General features: G+C 56.8%; 1 protein-coding gene across 9 annotated transcripts in view; it reads right to left on the minus strand.

The window, feature by feature from the left end:
- The window catches only part of CHD5 (chromodomain helicase DNA binding protein 5), a 93,024-nt gene that overhangs the window by 46,763 nt on the left and 19,645 nt on the right, over positions 1 to 26,616 (minus strand). For 6 of the 9 annotated variants that reach the window (XM_075906320.1, XM_075906319.1, XM_075906314.1 and 3 more), the window contains exons 3-7: positions 11,861 to 12,022; positions 10,421 to 10,539; positions 8,305 to 8,543; positions 6,442 to 6,566; positions 2,292 to 2,415 (exon numbers count right to left, since the gene is read on the minus strand). In XM_075906320.1, the coding sequence (XP_075762435.1) occupies positions 2,292 to 2,415; positions 6,442 to 6,566; positions 8,305 to 8,543; positions 10,421 to 10,539; positions 11,861 to 12,022 (769 nt within the window). Of the gene's footprint in view, positions 1 to 2,291; positions 2,416 to 2,657; positions 3,582 to 6,441; positions 6,567 to 8,304; positions 8,544 to 10,420; positions 10,540 to 11,151; positions 11,437 to 11,860; positions 12,023 to 26,616 lie in introns of those variants that run through there. The other 3 variants (XM_075906316.1, XM_075906315.1, XM_075906318.1) reach the window with 3 other exon arrangements.

Below are 26,616 nucleotides of genomic sequence, written 5' to 3' on the forward strand. Positions count from 1 at the left end.
CGCCGGGGCCACCGCTGCAGGGGGCCATGCTGAGCAAACAGCGGCTGGGGCACAGCGAAGCTGCCACAGTTCCTGTAAGTCCACAGGGCTGGGACTTACAAGCAGTACACTTGGGTCCCGGAGTCCTTCAGAGGTGGAGAGAGATGTGGAGAGCCGAGAGAACACTTCCCCAGCCGGGCAGTCCAAAGGGACCTTTCTGGATCCTCTCAGTAGCCGTGGAGCAGAGAAAGTGCAGCTCAAGAACCCAACGGAATCCCCAAGATGATCCACCTGCCCGATCCCACAGCCTGTGGCGCGCCGTTTCCTGCGGCATGACTGCATTGCTGATCCCCAGCACTGCCAGGAGGCTGAATGAAGCATGTGCCTTGCGAAGGATTCCAGCATAGGACACAGGCACAAACCCCTGAGCCAGGGGTGGCCAAGCCGCGGCTCTTTGCTCAAAGCAACGCCGCTCTTGCTAGTTCAGAGCCGTGCGCCTGGGCTGCTCACGGCCGCTCTGCGCACGCGCCCCAGCGGCTGGAGGGAGAAGCGCGCGGCTGCGGTGGCGGCTCCAGCGAGACTCGGGCATTGGGTTGGGGGGAAGGGTGCCTGGCTCTGCAGGAGGGGGAGAGCATTGGGTTAGAGCGGGGAGAGCTGGGGGGGGGGCTGGCTCTGGGGGAGGGGCAGGTGCATTGGATTACAGCGGGGGGGCTCAGAGTGCCTGGCTCTGGGGGAGGGGCGGGGCATTCAGTTAGAACAGGGCGAGGCTGAAGCTCCTTAAACTCAAAGTCTTCATGGGTGCAGAACCAGGCAGCCAACACAGACGTCATATTTAAATTCCAGGGGGGGAAGAATCAGCGTGTCCCTGGTTTACACTGTGTTTCTTGAAAGAAAATTCAAAGGCTATTGTTTGCCACACTGAAGCCATTATTCTGAGATCTGAGTCTCTCCCTTATTGTCTTTGCACCGCTCGTACTTGCAGTCTGGGACAGACCTGAATGTTTAGAACTAGAGGAAAGCCATCATCTTCAGAAGTAAAAATGAGGAAACCGTTCCAGAGATCAACACGCTGGAGGGAAACAGGCACTTCACATTGTGCTAATTTACTTCTCAGTTCAGTTCAATTTAAAAAACCTCACAGGACATCATAGGGCAGTCGTGCCACATTTCAAATACCTGGTGGGGATACTTCTGTTTAGCGTGAGAATATTACTGTATTTTCAAAGGGTTTTTTTAATTTGATGTTTGTTCCTTGTCAAGTTCTCTGAAGATCTATGGACTGGCTGTGAATTTTTTAAGTGACTAGAGACTTTTCTATTGGTTTTTGTCCGAAACGTCCCGTAATGCCATTTTTAATCACTACATTTTGTGTACAGTACTATCTCTATCTATATAGGTAGATATATAGATATATAAAAATAAATATATGGCTCTTTGCACTCTATCCACAGCTATTTTGGCTCTTACTCTCTAAGGGTATGTCTACACTAGCTCATTAATTCGAGCTAGGTAGGCAAATCAGGCAACCAGAGTTGCAAATGGAGCCCAGGATTTAAATATCCCGGGCTTTATTTGCATGTTCCCGTCTGGCCACCATTTTTAAATCCCCCTTAGTCCAAACTAACTGCCCACGGCTACACGTGGCAGTTTAAAGTTAATCCGAACTAAGTCCTTAGTTCAGATTAAGTATTACTCCTCCTGCAATGAGGTATAACAGTTAATCTGAACTAAGGATTTAGTTCGGATTAACTTTAAACTGCTGCGTGCAGCTGCAGGCAGCTAGTTTGGAATAAGGGGGATTTAAAAATGGCGCTTGGACAGGAACATGCAAATAAAGCCCGGGATATTTAAATCCTGGGCTTCATTTGCAACTGCGGTTGCCTGATTTGCCTACCTAGCTCAAATTAACGAGCTAGTGTAGACATACCCTAACTGGTTGGCCACCCCTGCCATAAACTCTTTCTTCTCTTCATGCTTCCCTGTGACATCCATGTCAGCTCCCCCGCCCCGGCCTATGTGTCTGGCCACTGTTGGGCTACGTTTCCTAGTGGCCCATCCCATGGAAGGGGAACAATTCCAGGCTGGCCTGCAAGGCTCGTGCTCCAAAGCAAGCTGTGCGGGGCAGCGCTGAACAGCCAGGAGCGGCGCACCCCCCTTGCGGGAAGAAGCCAGCCGTGGCCTTTCACGCTGGGGGTGAAGGAAGGTGCCCTCACCCCCACACGCATGCGGGGTGCTGCCAGGGGCCCAGACAAGCACGCGGCAAAGCAGGGAATCCACACACTACGGGAGCAGAGTACAAAGAAATGGCCTACTCCTCTTTTTCTTTCTCCGCCGCGTCCCTCTCTTCCCCAGGCCCGCCGAGCATTCGGAGCGCACCGAGGAGCTGTTGATGCTGGCGCTGTCGAAGTCCGACTCCTCCCGCTCCTCCTCTTCACTCTGCAAGGGAAACCAAACCAGACAGGCAACGCAGCCGCTTCTCGCCCCTTGTGACAGAGGCCCGGGTGCCGCGGGAGAGAACCCAGCCCGCCCAGCGAGTGCCCCGGGGCTGAGGCCCATCCAGGGCAAGCGGGAGAGCTTGCAGGGTCACTGCTGTTTGGTCTAGCCACAGCAGGCATATTTGGCTCCCAGTGCCATTGGGCAGAGTCATGGGGGGGTGTGAAAGGAACGTGAGGTTTTACCCCCATTTCCCAGACTCCCAACCAAGCCAAACGGGGCCGGATTGTATCTGGAGTCCGCAGAAAATATTCTCTCCCCTTCAGCTCTGCAGAGTGGCTGCCAGGCCGGATCGCTGACACTTCCAGCAGGCAGGGCAAGATCCCTAGTCACTGGGAGACACCCAGTGCAGATTTAAAGCCACGTCAGCCCGGTACCAATCTGACTCCTCCGCTGACCTGATGAGAGCCGGAGGCTACACTCCCCTGGCTGCGTCTGACACCGTCCCACACCCACACCTAGCCAGGCATGGCCATTCTGGGACGGCCCAGTGTCCCCTGAGCAGGGGCTGAGCACTAAGCCAGCAGGCCCAATGGTCTGATCTCAACCTCAGCCCCCAGAGCTACTCCCCGCCCCCCTTCCTAACGCCAGCAGTCTCACTGGGGCCAGCGGCACGGCATCAGGCAACTAGACTAGTGTCGTCTGGCTGGAGACGTGCAGGGCCCACAACCCCGGGCCAGACAGGGAAAGAGCCACCAGCTCCACAGGCTGCCGTATCAGAGGACCAGCAGGACCGGTGCATCTCGGACACAGCAAGGGCACCGAATTCCAGAATAGCCCCTGCCAGGAAAAGCACTAGCCAGGCAGGTGTGTGCGGTAAAAGGGGAGCAGGGCTGGGGGACAAAGCTACCACGTCCTCTGCTCCGAGAGCACCGGTCCTGCCCTGCCCGGTGTTGTCTGGTCCTCTCCTTCCCTCGGGGGCTGCTCTCCGGCTCCAGGACTAGTTCCTGAGGGGGCCTCTGCCCTAACCCTGGCATGCGCACAGCAAACTTCACCCCTCGCTACCTCCCTGGGGTTTTCCAACAGTAAATGAGCTAAAACTCACACCGACAATCATGCCTGAAATCGACATGTCCAAATCCTCATTCTGGACCCGTAACCCATCGCCCCAAAGCTTTGATTTGCACACACACACACACTCTCACACACACACTCATATGTCTACACTACCGAGTTTTTTTTCAGAAAAATGGCCATTTTTTGGAAAAAAAACTTCAATTTTGTCCACACTGCAATCGCATTCTTTCGAAAGAAAATTGAAAGAACAGAGGGGTTTTCCAACATTGGTAAGCTTCTTTCTACGAGGAAGAAGCCTTTTTGCAAAAGAGCTCTTTCGGAACAAGTTGTGTGTGGACGGGGAAGAGGGAGTTTTTTCCTCTTTCCTCTTCTTTCGAAAGAGCCCCGGTGCCCTTGTGGACACTCCGCCCATAGCAATCACAGTTTACATGCGAGATAGTGTCCCTTCAGTGTGGACGCTATCTGTGGAAAGAGTAGATCACTTTTTCGATGCGCTTTTGCTGTGTAGACCCTCTCTTTCGGAAGAAGTTTTTTCGGAAGATCTCTTCCAGAAAGCTTCTTCCACAAGAAGCCTTCAGTATAGACATAGCCTCACACACTCACTCACACACTCGCCACGCTCACCCTCACTCCTTAGTCTTTTAATGAACCATGGGAGCAGCTCGGAGCTTTTAGCATCACTTGGAAATGGGAAGGCAGAAATCCAGGGTCCACTTCTAAAACTCTGCCCCATAATCACACGCTTATGACTGAGAGCCACAGCAGCAGGCTAGTTCAAATTGCACTTTTCATTTTGATCTGGGCTGCACAAAAGTAATTTACAAGCTGCTGGTTTTATATGCCAGAGATCCAGAGGGTTACTGAATTCCAATAAGGCTGAATTGATGGGATGCTGATCAATATTATAAAGACCTATGGAAGCCCTGTCCTCATTCAACAGTTATCTCCAAGATGTATTCTTTAAAACACTCTGCGTGCATTTGGTATTCATACACGGCCAAGGGCACAGCATGCAAGTCGCACTGCAGGGTTTTTCATAGACTCATAGAATCCCAGGGCTGGAAGAGACCTCAGGAGTCATCAAATCCAGCCCCCTGCCCAAAGCAGGACCAACCCCAACTAAATCAGCCCAACCAGGGCTTTGTCAAGCCGGGACTTCAAAACCTCCAGGGATGGAGACTCCACCCCCTCCCTAGGGAACCAAGCCCAGTGCTTCCCCACCCTCCTAGGGAAATAGTTTGTCCTAATCTCCAACCTAGGCCTCCCCCACTGCAACTTGAGACCATTGCTCCTTCTTCTGCCACCCGTCACTACTGAGAACGGCCTCTCTCCATCCTCTTTGGAACCCCCTTCAGGAAGTTGAAGGCTGCTATCAAATCCCCCCTCACTCTTCTCTTGCAGACTAAACAAGCCCAAATCCCTCAGCCTCTCCTCATAGGTCATGTGCTCCAACCCCTGAATCATTTTCGTTGCCCTCCGCTGGACCCTCTCCAATGCGTCCACATCCTTTCTATAGTGGGGGCCCCAGCATTGGATGGAATACTGAAGATGTGGCCTCACCAGATCCAAATAAAGGGGAAGAATCACTTCTCTAGATCTGCTGGCAATGCTCCTCCTAATGCACCCTAATAGTCCATTTGCCCTCTTGGCTACCAGTGCACACTGCTGATTCATCTCCAGCTTCTCATCCACTGTAACCCCAGGTCCTTTTCTGCCAAACTGCTACTTAGCCAGTCGGTCCCCAGCCTGTAACAAAACTTGGGATTCTTTTGTCCCAAGTGCAGGACTCTACACTTGTCTTGCTGAACCACATTAGATTGCTTTTGGCCCAGTTCTCTAATAGGTCTAGGTTACTCTGGACCCTATCCCTGCCCTTAAGCATATCTATCTCTCCCCTCACCTTAGTGTCATCCGCAAACTTGCTGAGGGTGCAATCCATCCCCTCATCCAGGTCATTAATAAAGATATTGAACAAAACCGGTCCTAGAACCGAACCTTGGGGCACTCCGCTAGAATCCGACCGCCAACCTGACATCGAGCCATTGATCACTACCCGCTGGGCCCGGCAGTCTCGCCAGCTTTCTATCCACCTTACAGTCCATTTATCCAACCCATGCTCCCTTAACTTGCTGGCCATATCAAAAGCTTTGCTCAAGTTTTTGGCCCTGATTTTATTTCTATAGTCTTCTGCTCCGGACACTGTGGGAAAACTCCCGGGCTAGCTCTGGTGAGCTCATTAAGCCATTTGGTAATTCTCTCCGACAGACGCTCCGTGGGAGGGCAGGCCCTACGTGGGTTTGCAAATAAAATCTGAGACGATGTGACCCCTGACCTCTCCACCGCCAAGTGTTACAACTGCTTCTAGGAATTTAATGGAAGCAGTTCCCAACCAGGCCATCTCCAGGCACGTGCGCCTGAGTGCAGGTCTCGTCCAATGGAGACGCCCACCGAGCAAGGCCTGGTTTCTAACAAAGACGCGCAGAGGAGATTTGAAGATTTCCTCCCCCAGGTCCAAGTGCAGAGGGGCTGAGAGCTTCTCCCCAGCTCCCCCAGGAAGCCTGGCGTTCCCAAGGGGCCAATGCGCCACGTCAATTCCGCTTGAGCCCTCGGGGCTGCGCAGACTGGGCACTGGCCTCTCTGCACCGGAGTGGCTGGCTTGCTGGCCACAGCCCAGCTCTGAGAAACAAGTATCCGCCTCCAACATCCATCGGTGCAGCTGCCGCTCGTTGTCTCCCTTCCGGGCCACGGGAGGCCCAAGGAAACAAGCCAGAGAACTGAACGCCCTTCTCCAATCCACGCATGGGCTTCGGGTAGGACAAGGAACATGGGGCGGGGAGGGGGGGAGCCTGCCCGGCCAATACCCAAATATCAAGGGGACAACAGGAATCCCATCCCCAGGGCTGCCCGCCCGCCGGCGCCAACATTCAGCCCCTAGAGACAGAGCGTGCTTACTGAGGAGCCTTTTTTCCTCTTGCTGGCAATGCCTCCAAAGCGGAATTTCAGCCCCACCTGCTTTTTCCCCTTCCCTTTTTTCTTCCCGTCTTTGGAGCCCTTGATTTTCTTCCGCACTCCTGGACCTAAGCAAAGGAAACAGATTTTCTTAACGTTCGAATGACAGAAACCTTCATTTCCATGCTCTCCCCAAGCCCTGCTGCTCAGAATTTGCCTGTTCCCTCCCCGTCGGCATGTCTGCACTGCCTGCCTAGCATCCTAGCTTAGCGCACTGCGGTTCCCACGCCCCCGCACTGCGTCCACACACAGACACGTGCCTTGCACTGCCAGCCATCAACAGAGTGACTCCGGTGGTTAAGGGGCAAAGGCCCCTGCTTTGGTGCTGACCGGAGGTGACGGTGCAGGGGCACCCCCATGCGTAGCTCCGGCAAGAGCTGGCTGAGCTGCAGCACAAGCCGGCTGGGGGCTAGTGAAAGAGCCGGCAGGGACCTGGCTTGCAACAGGGCAGCACCTGCCAGACACCGCAAGGGACCTTCCCCGCTGCTGACATCCCACGGTCAGTGATGGGAAAGCACCAGGCGCCGCATGTTTCCACTTTCCTTCCTGTCTGAATGCGAGGCCGCACACAGCTTTCTCACTGGCCTGCCCTAAATGCAATGGGCGCAGCACGGCTCCTTCCCCGAGGGAGCGTCTCCCCGCACGCTGGTCCCTCTTGCGGACTCAGCGGCCAGAGCCCTAAGCAACCGCTTCACTGCTAAGCCCAGGGTTCCCGTGTGACCGCTTTGCACTGGGGGAAGTGAGCAGCCTGCCCCCCAGAGGCCAGGAAAGGGACTGCAGCCCCCACCTGCAGAGATAAGGTGCCAGTAACTAACTTCCTGGAAGTGCCCCAGGAGACACAAGATCAGCCAAATGGGGCGGGTTGCTCCCATCAATGCTCTCGAGGCATCAGGCTGCATCATTGGAAGGGAACAGAAACTTCACGGAAAGCAAGACACCCCTCTTCCCCATCGTTCCTTCCAGCGACTCGGAAAGTCCTGGCCAAATGCTGAGGGAGGCCTGGAAAATGGGGACAGCGGTGAACTCAGTTCCCTAAAAATGCGACTAATTCCCTAGGAGCTGCTGCTGCACGTTAACAAGGTTAGCCCTGTGCTCGCGCATGGGCCTGGAAGGCCCCGGGCGGCTGGGAAATCAAACACCTTGGACGCAGTTTTTGTAATCTTCCCTATTGTAACCTCACCTGTGCTTGAACACCCTGGTACAGCCAGACAGAACGCACCAGCTGGTCTGCAGAACGGTGCAGAGCGAATGCACAGAACCCCTCTACCCTGCTACTGTCCTGCTGTTCCAGCTGAGTTTCTCCCAGCAGATGTTTCTTCCATTTGAGCCTCCCAACATCCCTCAGTCCTGACCTCACTGACCTGTACATTTACTCCATTTTCCAGGAGGCTGTGAGGTTTTACTCGCAAAAATATTCATAAAGCTCCTTGAGATCCTTTGTGACACAGGTAACACATTAAGAAATAGTATGATTACTGCTTCATTTAAAACAGAATACAACTGGCTTGATAAATAACCTTCCATCGTCCTGCTAGCATAAGCCATCGTTATATACGGAAACACAGCTCATTTGTGGCATTTATTGTAGAAAACAAATACAAACTGCAGACAGACCGACTTCTCCACAGCTCAATTTCCAACTTTGTTTCTCTTGCTTACCAGGCCCCACCCTTGTCTGGAACTAGCTATGTCACACACAGACACATTGAGTGGCTAAATACTATATTACAAGTAACAGCATAATTTATCATTGCATGCTCTACCCAAGCTGTCTGGTTATCCATTCATCCCTGCCTGTCCCATTACCTTTGCCCTCCTTCGTTTTCGCTTTCCTGACGGTCATGGGCGGCGCAGATGGCTGAGGGCTGACGGAAAGCTGGGGTGTGATGGTGACTGTTTCCACAGCTGCCGCTACTGCAGCCGCTGCTGCAGCAGCCGAACTGCCCTTGAACGGGTTGTTGGCGCTGAATTCCCGCCATTTGGCGCCCAGCACTGTCATCATCTTGGACATGGGGATTTTGGGATTCTTCTTGGCGATGAGTGGCCTACAGGGCAGAGGAGGAAACACCCGTTACTCACTAGGGCTCCACTGCTGTCCGACTGTTTTAACTCATCACACAGCAGGGAAAAGCATACCATGCGTTAACGGCCAATGCCTGACACCAACGGATCGCGCTGACAAATCAAACCAGCCCTCGCACGGGAAGAGAGGGGGCGGGATTTCAAATATTCGTGACTTTTTTATTCCCCAAAAAAACCTGTTGCTAGTTGTGACGGACCCGGTGAGGCAAGGGGGGGTGGGACGGTGCCATAGCGGGTCCTGGCGGCCCCAACACCCAGCTCACTGGGGCCAGAGCTGAGTGCGGCAGAGGAGGGGCTGAGCCATGCCGACACAGCCAGCGGACCCCGGGAAGCCCTCTGGGCAGGGCTCCCGGCATGACGTTGGGCAGAGGCACGCTGGGGATGCGGGGCCTCCTGATGTCGGGGCCATTCCCGAGCCGCTTGAAAGGTGGCCAGGAGAGACACGTCGGGGCAGCTCAGGGAGCAGGAGCCACCAGCCGGCTTCCAAGAGGGCGGCGAGTCCCCCGCGCTGGAGAAGTGGGAGGGGCCAGTCGGTCCCCAGGGGGGCTGGACCCCTCCGGCAGAGGACTGCTAGAGGGCAAGCCCCCAGGTCTTACCAACCGGCCCAACAACCAGGGAGGGGGAGAGGACGCAGCCCGGGGTAGAAGCGTTGTGGGATCAAACCCCATCTGCCATGCAGGGGGAGTGTTAAACCCTGCACTCAGGGCCCCGGGCTGAGACCCGGTGGAGAGGGCCGGCCCGGGTCCCCCTCCGCCTTTCCCCTCCGCTACCTCGCCCTCAATTATACACCCATGAACGCCAGAGTCGGCCGGCCCCGGAGCTCCATGCGAGTAAACACCGCCCCTGAGAGGGGCTATCCCCAAGGGGACAGGACCCCGTAACCCTGACAGAGACCTGACGGTGGGTCCGCTGAACCCCCCTGTTCACCCGACAGGGGGTGGTCGCACCCATAAACCCCGCCGTAGGGGCATAGGACCCCACAACTCTAGACTAAAATCTGACGGTGGGTCCGCTGAACCCCCCTGCTCGGCTGAGAGGGGGTGCTCGCACCCAGAGAACCCGTCACTCTGGTTTTCAACCAACTGAGAGAACAGCCAGGGGGGAAAAAGAAAAAGTCACCATTTTCACAATACATTTCTGCCCAAAGCTCTTGGGCAAATGTATGTTGGGTGAAGACGTTCGTGCCCTTTGCAACCAGTCCGGTAACGAAACCCCCTGGAAAGCGGGGCCCTAAAGGACACAAGTGGTGATGCGCTAAGGCACAGATGAGGCAGCAGAGCATCAAACTTAAACTGGCAAAGAGGCCAGGGGAATTGGCTATTACCCGGACCTCACCCGGGCATGGCACTGCATCATTTCCCTGCTGCGTCTGGCCTCCCCCTCCAAGCAAACAGTAACGAGCCCAGGCGAAAGCAGAACCCTCTTGCGATACATCTGGAGTCACGGCCGAGGCTGCAGCCCAGCTCCCGCACACCCTGACGAGCTGCTTTTGTCGTCAGCCGGGACGTCAGCAGAGCGGATGCAGCTGCTGTCATTGGATGAGGAGCTAGCATTCAAACGCGCTGGCTTGATCAGCTCCAGCATGCAGCCACCAGCGTTCCCTGGAAGCCGGGGGCTTGTGCGGCTGCTCAGGAGAAACTCAAACGCCGCCCCCGTTAGCAGAGCGCCCCCGGAGAGGCGCGTGTTCCTGCTGGGGGCGCACGCTCTCACATGCCTCGGTGGCTGGAAAAAGCCCCGCCAGGGGATGGGGCAGATTAGGGGAACACTGGGCGTAACCAAATACAAAGCACCACCCGGATCCCCACCCACAGGCACGACGCTCCCCCTCTCGGCCTCTTACCTGAGGAACTGACTGAAAGCCTTGTAATTGGTCAGCGTGTGGTAATCTTCTTTGGAGAAAATATAATCCACTTCATCCAGGCCCCATTCCTCCATCAGCTGTGCTGAGCTCTTGGGCTCCTGTGGGGTTGCAGAGGGGAGTCGTTAGTGCAAACGAGCGAGGGGCTCGGGATGGGGAGTGCACGGCCACATCTGCTCCAACTCCGCCGGCATCTGCTCCCGAGACGGCAGCAACCCGGGGATCTCTTTCCAGAGGTTAGAGGCAGAGCGGGCCAAAGAGCTCTGTGACCAAACACGCTGCCTAGCTGGAAAACAACAGGGCCCCTTCCCGGCTGCTTCCCCTGCCTCTCCCCGTCACACTGGGACGTCTCCACGGCGGGAGTGTCACCACACTGTGTAAACGGTGCAACAAAACCCATTGGCTAGTAGTAGGGACGGACAGCCCCAGGCCCCGGTCCACACAGGCGACTCCTGACTCATTGGGGGCTGCTGCTTTTCCACCCCCGGGGGGAGGGGTGAACCCAGTGGAAACGGATTTTGTGGAAAGCAAAGGTCGTTTTGACACAAGCGGCGACTCTCTGGCTCCTTGGACGCGGGTCTGCTTTGTCGCAGAACCAAATACATCCTTGGGCACAACTGTCAATGGCGCTGCTCCCGGGACCAGGAAGGATGGTGCTTACTGGGGAACTGGTTACCCATTCACAGCCCTACTGGCAAGGGTGCAACACAGACCTCCAAAGAGCAGCTCAATGCCAAAATAATCAAGAGGGCTGGAGCTGGCGGAAGAGCCGTGGCTGGAATCATTTCCCAGCAGATACACTGTGTCACCGAAATGCTTCACAAAATCGGGTCCATTTCACTGGCATTTTGTTTTGGGAAAACACGGGAAGTTCTGGCAATATTGCAGTGCCCACTGCCGCACTGTCTGAACAAGACACGTCCGGGGTGGGTTGTCAAGCCACTGTCCGGCGCGCGTTGTCCCCGTCGGGACTGGAACACAGCGTAATGCAGCACTTTGAAAAGTCACAACTGAAACAAAATGTTTCAATCAACCCAAACCAACAAAAAAAAACCCAAATTGCCCTCTGGAGAACGCCAACGTGTCAGTTGTTGCTCCAGCGCGGAACGAAGCCACATTTCCAAGTCCCCAAATCCTTCAGTAAACAGAAATTCCTCCTCCTCCACACAGCTCTGCGGAGCGCCAGGCCCAGGGTGAGCCGGCGGGCATGAGCGCGCTCCGCTCCCTGCAGGATCAGTGACCCGGGTAAGGAGAAGGGCAGAGACCGAAATGAAAGCCCTGCTGAGGAAGTTCAGGACAGAGGCCTGGTGCAAAACAGCCCCCTTGGCCTTTTCCCACACGAGCTCTGCTGCCCCAGCCCACCTCGCATACGGGGAGAGTGACAGGGGCCCAAGGTCCTTCCTGGACAGGCTAATCAGATACCTTTAAACCCCCTTCCTCGTTATCCTCCTCCTCTTCCTCTTTCTTCTTCTGCTTGGCTTTTTTCTCCTTCTTTCCTCTGAGCTTCTTCCTCTTCTTTTTGTCGGGCGAATAGTCGCTCCCTTCGCTCTCCGATTTCTCGTTTTCAGACTCCTCATTACTCCCCTGAAAGAGGAAGGGAGAGTGAAGGCAGGGCCGGGGCGCTCAGCCTCAGCTTCGCTGCACAGACTCTGCTCGGTCTCCAGATTCCAGCATTCCCATTCGTGAATGTGACATTGGCGAAGGCTCCGGCCACAGGGCAGGTGGATGGCAGCACGGCGCTAGGAGACACCAAGCAATGCCAACCCCCCCCCCCCCCGCCTGACCTGGGGGCTGTGAGAAGGGCTAGGAGGCCTCAACCCTCCCCCCCTTGAGATGGGGAGAGACCGGGCCCCTTCAAATCTAGCCCCCTCCTTAGTCTGTTCTCCTCCTGCTTCCTGACCGCAACTGCCTCCCCCCCAGGCCCTGCCCCCAGCCAGGTGCTGGTCTCCACCTTCCTCCCTCTGTCTCTCCCTGGGGGGCTGAGCCTGGTGTGACGGCGCATTGGGGGTCCCCCGTCTCCTGCACCCCGAAATGGCACAAACAGACTGCACCAGCTGGTGTAATGGAGGTTGTTTATTGCCTCTCCAGGATACAGCACAGCACAGATGGAATCTGGTCACAGAGCTGGGCTAGGATGCCTCAGGCCCCCTTGAGATGGGGGGAGACTGGGCCCCTAAACTCCAGCCCCTTCCCTAGGCTGTCTCTTCCATGCTCTCAGACAGCAACTAACTAACTCTCTTCCAGCCCTGCCCCCCAGCCAGGGCAGCATTCCCCCTTCCTTTGTTCCTCTCCATGGGGGGTGTCTGGCCCTACTGGTTTGCATAGTGACTCATCCTGTTTTGCTGGGTCGTGGTACCCACGGCAGCCAGTGGGGGTTACGCCAGAGCCAGCAGCATAGAGACCAGCCAGGTACCCCCACTACGTCACACCTGGGTGTCTGGGTTAATCCACGTTTGGGTGAGTCAGTGAGAATCTCCCATCCCAGCGCAGGGGGACCCGGGTCACAGAGCAGACAGCCCCCCACTACGGCACAGCCGTCCCCCCTCCGAGAGTGAACTGTGACCTAGGGATGTTTGGGTCCCCTTCCCGGGAAATCCACCGCGGGGACATTGGCGCTCCCCTTGGCTTGGGCCGGCTGCGGCGATACCCTGCAGGAGCCAGCTCCCCCGTCCGGTTGCTGCACAGCTCCGGGGGGACCAGCACGGGCCTGTCTTCGGTGGCCATACCAGCCCGTCCACTGCCCTTGAGCTCTGGCCGGGGTCTCTCTAGCCAGGGCCATGAGCTCAGCGAGCCTTTCCTGGAAATCCAGGAGGTCTTCACCCCCAACGCTCCATCCGGGCAGGTCTTCCCCTCCCATAACTCTCTCGGCAAGCCCCGGGGCTCCTTTCCCCCTCTGCACCCTGGCTCGGTTCGGGAGAGCCTGGCAGACCCTTGGGGTGCCTCCCCAGGTGCAGGCAGCAGGTGGGGCAGGTACTTGTCCCAGTCCTGTGGGTGCCGGAGCATAAAGGCCTCCAGCATCTGCTTCAGGGTCCCCTGGCACCTCCTCACTAGCCCGCTGAACCGGGCGCCATACGCGGGGTCCAGGTGAGCCAGGCCCCATGCGTATCCCACAAGCACCAGAGCAGGGCCGACATGAAGTGGGATCCCTGGTCTGTGAGGACCTCCTTGGGGAACCCCACCCTGCTGAAGATGGCCAGCAGCGCGTCTGCCACCATGTCTGCCTTGAGAGCTACGGCCTCGGAGCCGGTGGCAGCCATATCCAAGGCTACCAGGATGTAGTTGTTGCCCGTCCGGGTCGCCTGGCCAACAGGCCCCACTACCTCTATCGCTGCCTTCCAGAGCCGCTCCTCTATATGGGGCAGGGACCTTAACGCAGCTTTCCTCCCATCTTGGGCCTTCCCTACCCTCTGGCAGGAGTCGCAGGACCGGCAGGACTGCTGCACGGCCGCAGATATCCCCGGCCAGTAGAAGTGTTGGAGCAGCCTCAGCTGGGTGCTCCGGATACCCCAGTGCCCCATAAATGGGACATCATGGGCCAGACACAGCAGCCTGGGGTGATACGTTTGGGGAACCACCAGCTGCTGCTGGAGCCCCCATATCCCCACCTTCCCGGTGGGACACCATTCCCGGTACAGGAATCCCCACTCCCACAGGAATCTCTCCTGGGCACCTCCCACATGGACTGAGCCATGCCAAGGCCAGCCCGGTCTCTCAGCATCTGCAAGAAGGGGTCTGCCTGCACCGCAGCCTGGAATTCAGCCACTGGGGTGGGGATTGGGCCCTGTTCCCCGCCCTTGCCTAGGTCCGGAGTCCCAGCCTGGCTGGACCCTGTGTCTGCTGGGATGGGACCCTGAGCCCCCTGCAGGGAATCCTTCCCTGGATCAAAGTTGCCAGACCCTCGTTGGTTCTGGCTACGGGTGGTGACCAGGGCCCTGTGAGGTCCGTCTGGCCACTCCTCTAGGTCCCCCCCATCAGCACCTCCGTGGGCAAGTGCTGGTGCACCCCCACTTCCTTGGCCCCCCATTTCAGATGCACCCGGGCTACAGGCACCTTAAACAGGGTCTTGTCTATGCCCCTAAGGGTCAGTGGAGTGTTAGGTACCATGTGGTCTGGGGCTATTACCTCAGGCCGGGTCAGCGTCACCTCCGCCCTCGTGTCCCAGTAACCCATCACCTCCCTGCCACCCACCTGCAGGGGCACGAGGCACTCGCTCCGCAGGGGCCACCCTGCCCCCACCCGGTACACGGAGAAATCCGCCTCCCAAGGGTCGGACCTCCCAGGGGAGGTGCACTGAGCATCCTTCCCCCCACTCTGAGCTGGGGTTTGCCTGCTGGCCCCTGCCTCTAGGGCGGCCTGCCCTTCCCCCATCCCCGGCCAGTTAACCCTGGAACATCCCAGGTCCTGGCTCCTGTCCTGGTTCTGGTGCCCTGAGCCCTCTTGTGGCCGTTTTGCCCGCAGCAATTGCAAGTTAGGACCTGCGAGCCTTTTTGGGCCGGCTCTGCCCGGGCCCTGGCTGGTTCTCTGGGGCGCAGACGGCTGGTCCTTGTCTCCTCGGCTCACCCGTAGGTGACTCTTTCCGTCGTTCAGCCAAGATCCGGTCTCTGTGCGATTCCCTTTCTCTCCGGGACTCCCGTTCACACCCGAACCGGCTCTCCATGAACTCATCCGCCAGTCTCCCGGCCTCCTGGGGGTTCTCTGGTCTCCGGTCCTTGAGCCACAGCCTCAGTTTGGGTGGGCACGCTTCATAGAACTGCTCCATCATGACCAGCCTGAGCAGCTCCTCTGCGGTCTGGGCTCCGACTCCAGACACCCACTTGCGGCAGTATTGCGCCAGGTGGGAGGCCAGGTCCACATAGGTCTCCCGTGGCCCTTTCTGCATCCCCCAGAACTTCTTCCTGTACATCTCGGGGGTCAGCCCGAACTTGTGCAGCAGGGCCTCCTTGACTCGGTTGTAATCCCCTGGCTGTAGGTCCTCCAGCTGACTGAGCACTCCGGCCGCTTCCTGGCTCAGTGCGGGGATGAGCTCCTGCAGCCAGTCAGCTGGGGGGACCCGTTGCAGTCCACAGGCCCTCTCAAAGGAGCTGAGGAACCCGTCTATGTCGCCCACGTCCTTCAGTTGGGCCACCACGAGCTTTTCCACGCGTGTGGCCGCTCCGGGACTCTGGGGCCCATCCGCACTTGGCGCAGCTGGGTCCCCGCTCTGCCACGGCCAGCTCATGCTGTCGCTGCCTCTCTATGGTCCTGGCGCTCCTCTCTCGACCTGTACTTCTAATTCCTTCATCCACAGCTGGATCTCCAGCTGCTGCAGATCGGCTGGGCTGGCCCCTGCCCTGGACAAACTGCGGCTGGCAGGGCTTCCCTAGGAGGGTATCCGGTCTCTCTGGCGGGCTCCAGTCCTCCGCCCCCTCTGGGAGGCTGATACACTCCCGGGGAGGGGGGTCTGGCTGCTCCTCACTGGGACAGGATCCAGGCCCCTGGACTGGTCATTCTCTTCCAGCTGGGCAATCAGCTGGGCCTTGGTCGCTTTTCCCACAGGCGGGCCCCTCTCTCTGCACAGCCTCACAAGGTCTGCCTTCAGGAGTCGGGCGTAGGCCATTTCCCTGCTGGTCCCCACGGTGCAGACTCACTGGTCTAGTGCTGCAGCGCCCCACAATTCCCTGGAAGCTCCCTCCACGGGGTGCAGTGCATCCCACTCCTGGCACCACGGTGACGGCACGTTGAGGTCTCCTCGACTTCTGCACCACCACAGTGCCACGAACAGACTCCGCCAGCCAGTAGAATAGAGGGAGTCTATTGCTTCCCCAGGGTACAGCACAGCACAGATGGAATCTGGTCACGGTAACCAGGGCTAGGAGGCCTCAACCCCCCCCCTTGAGATGGGGGGAGACCGGGCCCCTCCAAATCTAGCCCCCTCCCTAGTCTGTTCTCCTCCTGCATCCCTGATGGCAACTGCCCCCCCCCAGGCCCTGTTCCCAGCCAGGTGCTGGTCTCCGCCCCCTCCCTTTGTCTCTCCCTGGGAGGCTGAGCCTGGGTGTCTGGGTTAATCCACGTTTGGGAGAGTCAGTGAGAATCTCCCCTCCCAGCGCAGGGGGACCCGGGTCACAGAGCAGACAGCCCCCCCCCCCACCACCATGCCACAGAAGGGTCTGACTGCAGGAGACAAGCAGGAACACCTTTGTTTTCCATTCTTGCAGGGAAAGGACAGGGCTGCGGTTAAGGCCCTAGCCCGGGGCGTGGCACACGGGCTGTATGATGATGCAGACAGGCGGCCTGCAGCAGCGAGGGGCTGTAGGGCTTATTGCACGGTGCGGTCACAGCCCCTATGGGGGTGACGTGTGCGTGCTTTCGATGCAAGCAGCTTGTGACCCTCAGGAACGGCGCACGGGCTCTTGAGACCGGAGGGGCTGGACTGGAGGAGCTAAAGGCCACAGACTGTCCAGGACAGTTCATAGAACCCTGGAACCCCAGGGCGGGCAGAGACCTCCGGAGGCACCGGGTCCAGCCCCCTGCCCAAGGCAGGACCAACCCAACTCAATCAGCCCAGCCAGGGCTTGGTCAAGCCAGGACTTGGACACGTCTAGGGATGGAGATTCCACCCCCTCCCTAGGGAACCCAGCCCAGCGCTTCCCACCCGCCTAGGGAAAGAGTTTTTCCTAATATCCAACCTAGACCTCCCCCACCGCAACTTGAGACCATTGCTCCTCGTTCTGCCACCTGCTACCACTGACACGGGCCTCCCCATCCTCTGTGGAACCCCCCTTCAGGAAGTTGCAGGCTGCTATCAAATCCCCCCTCACTCTTCTCCTTTGCAGACTAAACAAGCCCAAATCCCTCAGCCTCTGCTCATAGGTCACCTCGGTGGAGCGGCCTCGCCCCAGCCCAACAGGCTCTGGGCTGTGGAGGAAGATGAAAGGCTTGTGGCAGGCGAAGGGAAGTGGGATACTCTCACACTAAGGATCCTCTGCGGAGAAGCAGAAACCCATTGGCAGGAAGGGACGGAGTGGAGCAGGGGATCCATTTATTAGAAATAAGCAGTTACGTCTGAGATGACCAGGAGACCGGAGGACAAACTGCCTGTGGTCTGGGAAAGCTGCGGCCCTCTCGGGACATCTGGACCGAGTTCCATGAGCTCTGGGCAGGCACCAGTGGCCATGGGACAGCTAGGTCCCTGCGGCGCCGGGAAAGGTGGCAGGGAGGCCCCGGAGGCCACCTTGAGGCTGCCGGACAAGAAGTTCCAGTGCAGAGCCACTGTGACAGCGCTCTCTGAAACACGTCCCGTTCCCCCCAGGGATCCAGGCAGGCAGGCAGGGCGGCAGGATCTCCGCGTGCGAATGAGATGACGGTGTTGGAAGCAGGGCCGGCCCGAGGTATTCTGGCACCCCGGGCATGGGCGCACGGCGCAGGCCAGGCCCACCCATGGGGAGTGGGCCCACCCCCCTAGGGTGCGCAGGCCTGCTCCCGGGGTGCACGGCGCATGCACAGCCCAGCTACAGCCGCTGGCGTGCAGCCCAGGGCCCACCTCCAGGGAGCACGGCGCATGCGCAGCCTGGCTCCGGCCACTGGCACAGAGCCCGGGGCGTGCCGCACGCGCCGGGCTGTGTAGGGCCCCACGGCCGTGGGGGGAAGGGCGATGCCGGCCGGCGCCGCGGGGATGCAGGCGGGCCGGCGCCGCGGGGATGCAGGCGGGCCGGCGCCGCGGGGATACAGGCGGGCCGGCGCCGCGGGGATGCAGGCGGGCCGGCGCCGCGGGGATGCAGGCGGGCCGGCGCCGCGGGGATGCAGGCGGGCCGGCGCCGCGGGGATGCAGGCGGGCCGGCGCTGCGGGAGCTGGGCGCACGGTGTCAGATGGCAGCTTTAAGGGACGCTGCGTGCCCCTTACAGCTACCATCAGGTGCCTCCCATTGGTTGGCGCCCTGGGCAGCTGTCCGGCTCGCCCATGCCTCAGTCCGGCCCTGGTTGGAAGGAGGGATTTAGGTTTCTTGGGCGCTCTGGGGAGAGGAGACTATACAGGAAGGATGGACTCTAGCTAAGCCAAAGGGGAACCAGTCTTCAGGCATGAGCAGGATGTTTTAAATGCAGGGCTAAGGGGCAGTGGACAATCTGAAGCAGCGCACGGGGTCAGACAGACACTTCCCATAGGGCAGGGTTTATTCAATAGCTCAGTCGGGCGGAGAGGACAGAAGTTGATGAAACAGGTAGGAACTGAAGACAAACCGCCAAATGAACACGAGTCCCCATTTGTTTACCTCTCAAAGGAGGCACTGAGTACAGACACATTTTGAATGTGCCTGCGGGCAAATGCTAGAAGTGTCAATACTGAGATGGGTGAACTGGAGGGCCTGGTGTTGCATGAAGATACTGGCGCAAGAGGGATCCCGGACACTTGGTGGAATGACGACAAGCAACGAGACAGGGCCAGACATCTCGGAAAGATGGAACCGGTCGTGGCTGGCAGGGGAGCGGCACTGCATGTGCAAGCAAGTGTAGAGTCCCCAGGACCGGATGCCAATTACCCCAGAGTACTAGAGCAACTCAGCTAGGAAACTGCATGATCACACAGTGTTGGCAGGTAACTGATCACTTACATCCATCTCCAGACCAGCTGGCTAGCAGAGAGCTAGTCAGAGAATCCCAGGGCTGGCAAAGACCTCAGGAGTCATCAAGTCCAGCCCCTGCCCAAGGCAGGACCAACCCCAACTCAATCAACCCAGACAGGGCTTGGTCAAGCCGGGACTTAAACACCTCTAGGGATGGAGATTCCACCCCCTCCCTAGGGAACCCAGCCCAGTGCTTCCCCACCCTCCCAGGGAAATAGTTTTTCCTAATATCCAACCTAGACCTCCCCCACTGCAACTTGAGACTGTTGCTCCTCGTTCTGCCACCTGCTACCACTGAGACGGGCCTCCCCATCCTCTTTGGAACCTTCCTTCAGGGAGTTGAAGGTTGCTCTCAAATCCCCCCTCCCTCTCCTCTTCTGCAGACTAAGCTAGTGTAAAACTGAGTGTTTACAAAGGGCTCCAGAGCTGATCCTGACATTTTCCGGAGGGTAAATCTAACTTCAGAACCAGGGACAGTGGTTGAAACTATAGAGCCTAGACGGGGGCTAGATAGATACAACCTTTCCTCCCCCAGAGAGTGCGCCTGCCCTCCCCCCACCCCCGCCAATATCCCCTCCCCCAGAACTCCTCTGCCCCAGACACACATACCCCTCCACTCCCCTGGGCCCAGCACAGTCTTGCATGCAGTTTCCTGTGCACCATCCTCTCCTCCAGGAACCCAATAGCTCCCTCTCCTCTCCCCCCCCCCCCCCCCCAGCACCAGGGTTCTGCCCAGTCCAGTGACCCCTAGTGGTGGCTAACAATACTGCAGTCCTTTGGGGGGGAGCCAATTCTGCACACACCATGTTAATTTCTGCAAAATTCCGCATTGCACAGAGGCGCAAGAATTCCTGCAGGAGCTACAAAAGCGCATCCAGAAATGAAATGGAAAATAACACAACACAGGTGACATGCACTTTGGAAACAGCTGGGCTTGTGCAGTATATCCATAAATGGCATGTCCTGCAGGTCAGTGCTGCACCCTTTGGGGAGCGGGGATGTTTGGGCCCAGGCAGGGAAAGGGATATTTATTCAGCCCGTGGCTTGTGATGAGTGTCTATGGATTTCCTCGCAACCACCTGGGGCGACCGCAGGTGTCGCCCAAGTACCAGACTGGTGGATGATAGCATGAAACAGACAAAGAATTAGGTCGCAACGAAGGCTCCATTGCAAACCTGAAGGCCGTGGTAAATAAACAGCAGCTCTAACCACTGACATACGCCACGCCAGAGACAGACAGCGCTAACTGCTTTTCTAACAGACCCTGCTGCTCCACGCTCTGCAATCTCTCTGACTGACACCAAACAAGGCAATTTGCGCGTTTCTGTCTCATATTTGTTTAATGCCTTCACATAAATAAAATGGCGCTTTCCTATTGGCTGCGTCGGGCGCTCCAAAGCTCTCAAGCCGTGGGACACGAGTTCGATACTCAAACACAGATTCTGTTTCTCCCTGTTATTTGCTGCCGTGACCCCTCGCACGGCCATGCTCGCTCACCCCCGGCCCGCTGGTGGTAAATCAGTTCTATTTCCCTGCCCAAACACATTTGGCACTTGAACCCTGCCCCCCCCGCCTTCTCGCCAGCCCTTTCCCAGTGTATATGATCCAAAATTCTGCAGGGTGGGAGCAAGAAAACATGAATTCCTTCCAGCCATTGTTCAAGGCGGTTTTCTACAGCCCTGCATTGGTAACATGTCTGGGTCTTCACCTGCTCCCATTTCAGTCATTAGGGTTGCCAGGTGTCCGGTTTTCGCCCGGACACTCTGCTTTTTCTGGACCCTGTCCAGTAAAAAAAAAATAGAAAATATCAGACATGTAAAATGTCCAGTATTTTCTATTTCTCTGGCCGGAAGAGACAATCTTCCCCTGCCGTGTATGGAAGACCATGGGGATTCTTAAAGGCACAGTGCCTTTTTTTTTTTTGGTCTCCCAGGTTTTTGTTGTTGTTTGCTTTTTTGCCATGTTCGGGATTTTTGGTGAAGCATCTGGCAAGCCTGTCACTCATGGAGTCAATGGGCCTGGCCTGCACGCTCACTGAATCCCATGACAGTTCTACCTGCATGCAGCCATCAGGACCTGCCTCGCGCTGGTGTGTAAATGGGACAGCTCGGCTTTCAGAGGTGTTAAGAGGAGGCCAAAGAGAGCAGGCATGGGAAAGGGGCGGGATATCAAAGAAAACAGCAATAAGCAAAGGGAGAGAAGGGAAGGAGGAAAGGACAGCAGCCCAGCTGAAGTCCTGTAGCCAAAGGGGAGCAGGCACCCCGGGATCCTAGTCTTGGAGGATGAGTCACGCTTACAGGAGCTGTGGAGCAGTGTTCCCTGTAAGCGGGGCACATGGGTTGCCACCCAGGAGAGATTCAAATGCCACCAGCCTATTAGCAGAGCACCCACAGCTGGCAGCTTGTATTTCTCCTGGTGGTGCACATCCGTACATGCCTGGGTGCACAGAACAAAATGTGTTCCACTCATGGATGGAAAAAGTTTGAGGGAACAGAGTGTGGAGGAAGGAAAGTCTGAGACAGCAGGACAGGAAGAAGCCACAGCAAAAACGGGGGATTGGGCAGATCTTCATTGCTGACTGTAGGATCTTTGCTGCTGGCTGCAGGATCCAGTGTGGAGGGAGGGCCTGAGATCTCCAACCAGCCCTGGGGAAGTGGCTCAGGACACTGGAGTCACCACCTTGACAACTGGGCAGGCGAGACTTTGATACCCCGGAAGGAGGACTGTGCCGTCAGCCTGGGCCTGGCTGGATGGGACACAGTGCAGTGTTTTGTAGGCAGAATCCACATTGCTAAATGTAACGGTGGGGAACAGCTTCCCCCTCCCGCCCCTCCCTGGAGCAGGTGGCTGACTTGCAAAGAGAGATCACTGGGAATTGCAGAAGAGACACCTCACAAGACTGAGTGACGATTGGCAGGGGTGGCCCCCGGCGCTGGGCCCGGCTGGAGGATGCGCTCTTGCAGCCAGCTGACCACGTCACAAGACCCCGGAAAGAGCTAAGAGCTGTGGGCTGACCCTTGGCTGGCCAAAGGTCTGGAGGTCCAGGGGTCACCTTCGGCGCTCGCTCTCAGGGCAGTGGCAGGTTTCTCCCTTACCAAGAACTTACAAGAGGAATTTGCTCTGACTGCTGGGGGGGGGGGGGGGGGGCAGTCACATTAATTGGCAACCACCAGCTGCAGGGAGCCAGCCAGCCAGCCAGCGGGGCAGAAGGACGGAAGGATCTGAAGACACAGGCAGGGGTTGGATTTCCTCTAAGGTTTGCTGGCAGGAAGGTTGTTTGAAAACAGACACACCGCGCTGGGATTAAAACACCCCGGGCCCATGGCGCCAGGGACTGGGAGTTCTGTTGGGGAGCTCCCATGGACCGTCCCCCGCTCCTGGGAGGAGGGCAGGGGGCAGCTGTTCCCCACCATTACATTTAGCAATGCGGATTCTTCCTAGAACACACTGCGCTGTGTCCCGCACAGCCCGGCCCAGGCGGACGGTCACAAGCCACCCTCAGCAGCTAGCCCTGCGGTCACTCGAGCCTGGCCTGGCCTGCCCCCCAGAGAAGTGTGCCCCACCCTCCATGGCTCCCCAGCGGAGACAGGGCAGGGCTGGCAACGGCTTTCCCCACATCGCCACCTGCCTGCTAGGAAGGGGCCTGAGACCCCCAGCAGGTGGGAAAATTCTGGCTTCTGAGTCACTCGGGTGGTTCAGACCAGCCCAGGCCAGGAAAACATTCCTGTCCAGCCGAACCCGGACTCCGCTCGCGGCACTCACAGGAGACCCGTCCCTCCGCAGCTCGTCTAGTAAAGCCACGGCTCTGAGCCAGGGGCCTGGGGCTCCGTCGGGGGTGCAAGCAGGACCAGCATTAGACGCTCTGTGCCCAGGGCAGAAAACTGAAGCCCCGTCCACCCAGGGCTGAGTCTTGAGCGAGTTGGATTCCCAGGGCCCCGGTGGCTGGGGTGCCAGGCAGCTGCCCTGCTTGCTACCCACTAATGCTGGTCCTGGTTATCGCGTGCAGAAAATCAGCTGTTGTGATCCACAGGGGCAGTGGAATTTGTATGGCTCGGGGGGAGGGGAGGCTTGGAAAGAAAGAGGCTGAGCGCCCCGCCTCGAAGGAAAGGCCTTTGGGGGTAGGACAAGCCAAGACATCTCATCTCCTCAGACCCAGTCATTATCCGTTAGAACAAACTCTGCAGGCTGCTCACAGGCGTTTGTTCATGCAGCCCCTTGTGGCCAGCGCACAGAGAGCATGTGCTCAATTTTCGGGCTGTGCCGCTGCAGGACCAGTCCTGGGGGCATGACCCGGCTGAGGATGTTTCAGCCGACACAGCAGCAGGCACCTGGGCTTTGAAATAAATCAGCGAGTGAAAAGTGGAGGGAAACAAGGAAGGGTGGCCAGATGAGAACTGGAGACAGAGGTTCCAATTAATTCCCTGCTGGCGTGAGATCTTACTCTAGATTGCAAATAAAGTCGATTTGACCAATTTGCTATTAGACTTTTCAATCTTCTAGCCAGCGACAGGGTCTGGGTGTGTCCGACCCAACAAGCCCCGCGCACCCGCTGCAAACAGGTTTTCCCGCTGGGGGTTATTTTGCTCTCGCTCACATTTCCATTTTGTAACTGCGTTTGTGTGTGAAGGGCAAAGCCTGGCCTGTCTGAACAGGGCGCCAGCCAGGCGGCTGCAACCGCTCGCCGTCCCCACTTCTGCGTCGCTCTGTTCCTCGTACGGGGGCTCCCGGCCAGCCTAGCGCTGCAGGCAGATGGATCTTCATATTGCCACGCACACGATCAAACGCTCGAACGGCAGGGAAGCAGCCCTGCCCAGAAGCCATCACTGATTTCTGGTCTTTCAGGCTTTTAAACCAAAATTGCGCCGCTCTCTCTCCCAGTGTTATAAACAGTTATAATTTAGCACTGAATAATTGGTTGCCATAGTAACTGCTGCAGTACAGGTTGAAATCCCTTCTCTCCCTCTCTGCCTCCCTGTCTGACAAGGACCTTCATCTGCATGTGCTCAGGTTCAAACCGCAGACTGGTTATTTTATGTAAATAGATCTCAAGACTTGCGGCATCAATTCTGCCCTCAGCTCATGATGGAGAATCGCTGGTGAGCGCACGCTAAGGAGTCACGAGGCAGCCGATCCACACTGAGGCGTGCTACACGTTGTAACAATGCTCCTCTTGAAAATTGGGATGGGGGCCAACAAAAGTTTTGTGTTTTCCTTACATGAAAGCTTTAAGATTCAATATTTTCAAACCTCCAACCAAAGGCAGAAGTATGCGCCCCATTCAGCCTCACCAGGAATCGCCTCCTTTCCTGAGAGCGGAAGGCACACGTTTACACAGCAGGGAGCAATAAAGATACGTGGGGAAGGTTCCCCTCTAGACGTCCTTCTCATGTGTTGGCACACGTGTGTTTCTGATGCCCATTAGGAATGTGACTCAAGGACACGACGTCAATGCTGGTATTTCCATCGGTTTTACTGACTTTCCATCAAGCATCAGGACAGCCGGAATCCAATCGGACTCATGTTGTCCACACACGGAGTTAACACAAATTGAATGCAACAGACATTTCTCAAGCTTTCTTTCCTCTTCCTTTCTGGCACCAGCCAGTCACTCAGACTATGTCTACACTACCAGCTTCTTGCGCAAGAAGCTTTTTCTGGAAGAGATCGTCTGCAAAAACTTGCGCAAGAGCACGTCCACACTGCCAAAGCGCATCGAAACAGCGATATGCTTTAGCGCAAGAGCGCGTCCACACTGCCAAAGTGCATCGAAACCGCGATATGCTTTTGCGCAAGAGCGCGTCCACACTGCCAAAGTGCATCGAAACAGCTATATGCTTTTGCACAAGAGCGCGTCCACACTGCCAAAGTGCATCGAAACAGCGATATGCTTTTGCACAAGAGCGCGTCCACACTGCCAAAGTGCATCGAAACAGCGATATGCTTTTGCACAAGAGCACGTCCACGCTGCCAAAGTGCATCGAAACAGCGATATGCTTTTGCGCAAGAGCACGTCCACACTGCCAAAGTGCATCGAAACAGCGATATGCTTTTGCACAAGAGCACGTCCACGCTGCCAAAGTGCATCGAAACAGCGATATGCTTTTGCACAAGAGCGCGTCCACGCTGCCAAAGTGCATCGAAACAGCGATATGCTTTTGCACAAGAGCACGTCCACGCTGCCAAAGTGCATCGAAACAGCGATATGCTTTTGCACAAGAGCACGTCCACGCTGCCAAAGTGCATCGAAACAGCGATATGCTTTTGCACAAGAGCACGTCCACGCTGCCAAAGTGCATCGAAACAGCGATATGCTTTTGCGCAAGAGCGCGTCCACACTGCCAAAGTGCATCGAAACAGCGATATGCTTTTGCGCAAGAGCGCGTCCACGCTGCCAAAGTGCATCGAAACAGCGATATGCTTTTGCGCAAGAGCGCGTCCAGACCGCATGGATGCTCTGTCGAAAGGAAACTCTGATTGCTATGCACAAAATGGCCACCAGGGCACCTGTGCTTTTCTCGATTGCCCCTTTTTGCACAAAAAACCCCGCTCCCCATCCACACACATCTTTTTATGCAATAGCTCTTGCACAAAAAGGGGTTATTCCTTGTTGAAGGAGGACGCCGACACCGGGAAAGCCCTCTGCTCTTTCATTTTACTTGTGCAAAAACGCATTTGAAGGGTGGACGCTCCACAACTTTTTGCGCAAGAGCTCTGTAGAGTAGACCTAGCCTCAAGATCTCACACATGCAGTCCTCCGTAGTTAATGGCAGGGGCCTCTTCCGCATAATCTCCGGCAGGGCTCTATTCAAATCAAATAAGCAGTTTGGGAGGAAATGTTGCAGATGATTTTATTTTGCAGGGAAACTACACGACAAAGGTTTCTGCCCTGCTCACGGGGGGAAAGATGGGATAGGGTGATGACTTGAGCTGGGCTTTAAGCTGTGTCTATAAAACGCAAAGAAAGCACTAGGACCACCAAAAACACGTATTTACTGGACTGTGACCTCTCCCCAAAGCCTGCTGGATAATAAAAGGCAGGACTGAACCCTGGTTCTTTAAATAAGCAGACTGCTAGGCTCCAGTTACCGGCAAAAGCATTTTAATGTGCTACTTAGTCTAGACAATCTCCTCGTAGATGTGGGGTGGGAAGAAAACAGCATCATTTACAGTAGGTCTGGCAATGAATGGGGAGGAGGGGGGCTGACTGGTTAGACGCAGCATGAATATTTGATACGTCTCCCTCCCCTTACAATAGGACCCTGACATTCAGCTGCACGTATTTCACTAGTTTAATCTTCCTTCGCTTCTTGGAACTCATCTGCATTTCAGATCAGCGGCACATCAGACAACAAGAAACACCCTGGAACGGCCACGTGTCCCCAGGACAAACGGGCTGGTCGGGTTTCCTCCGCCCAGAGAACCCTCCCTCGCCGATCCCACCACCTACCTGGGGTTTTGTCATTCCCACCCTCCCGCTATCGAATGGGGTGCTCAGGAAGCACAAGTCTGACTAAAATCACCTCAACATGGAGCCTTTTCCTTGGATCCAAATCCTGGTTCAAATCCAGCTCAGGCCAGGAG

Source organism: Pelodiscus sinensis, chromosome 23, assembly GCF_049634645.1.
Source record: "Pelodiscus sinensis isolate JC-2024 chromosome 23, ASM4963464v1, whole genome shotgun sequence".
Lineage (NCBI taxonomy): Eukaryota > Metazoa > Chordata > Testudines > Trionychidae > Pelodiscus > Pelodiscus sinensis.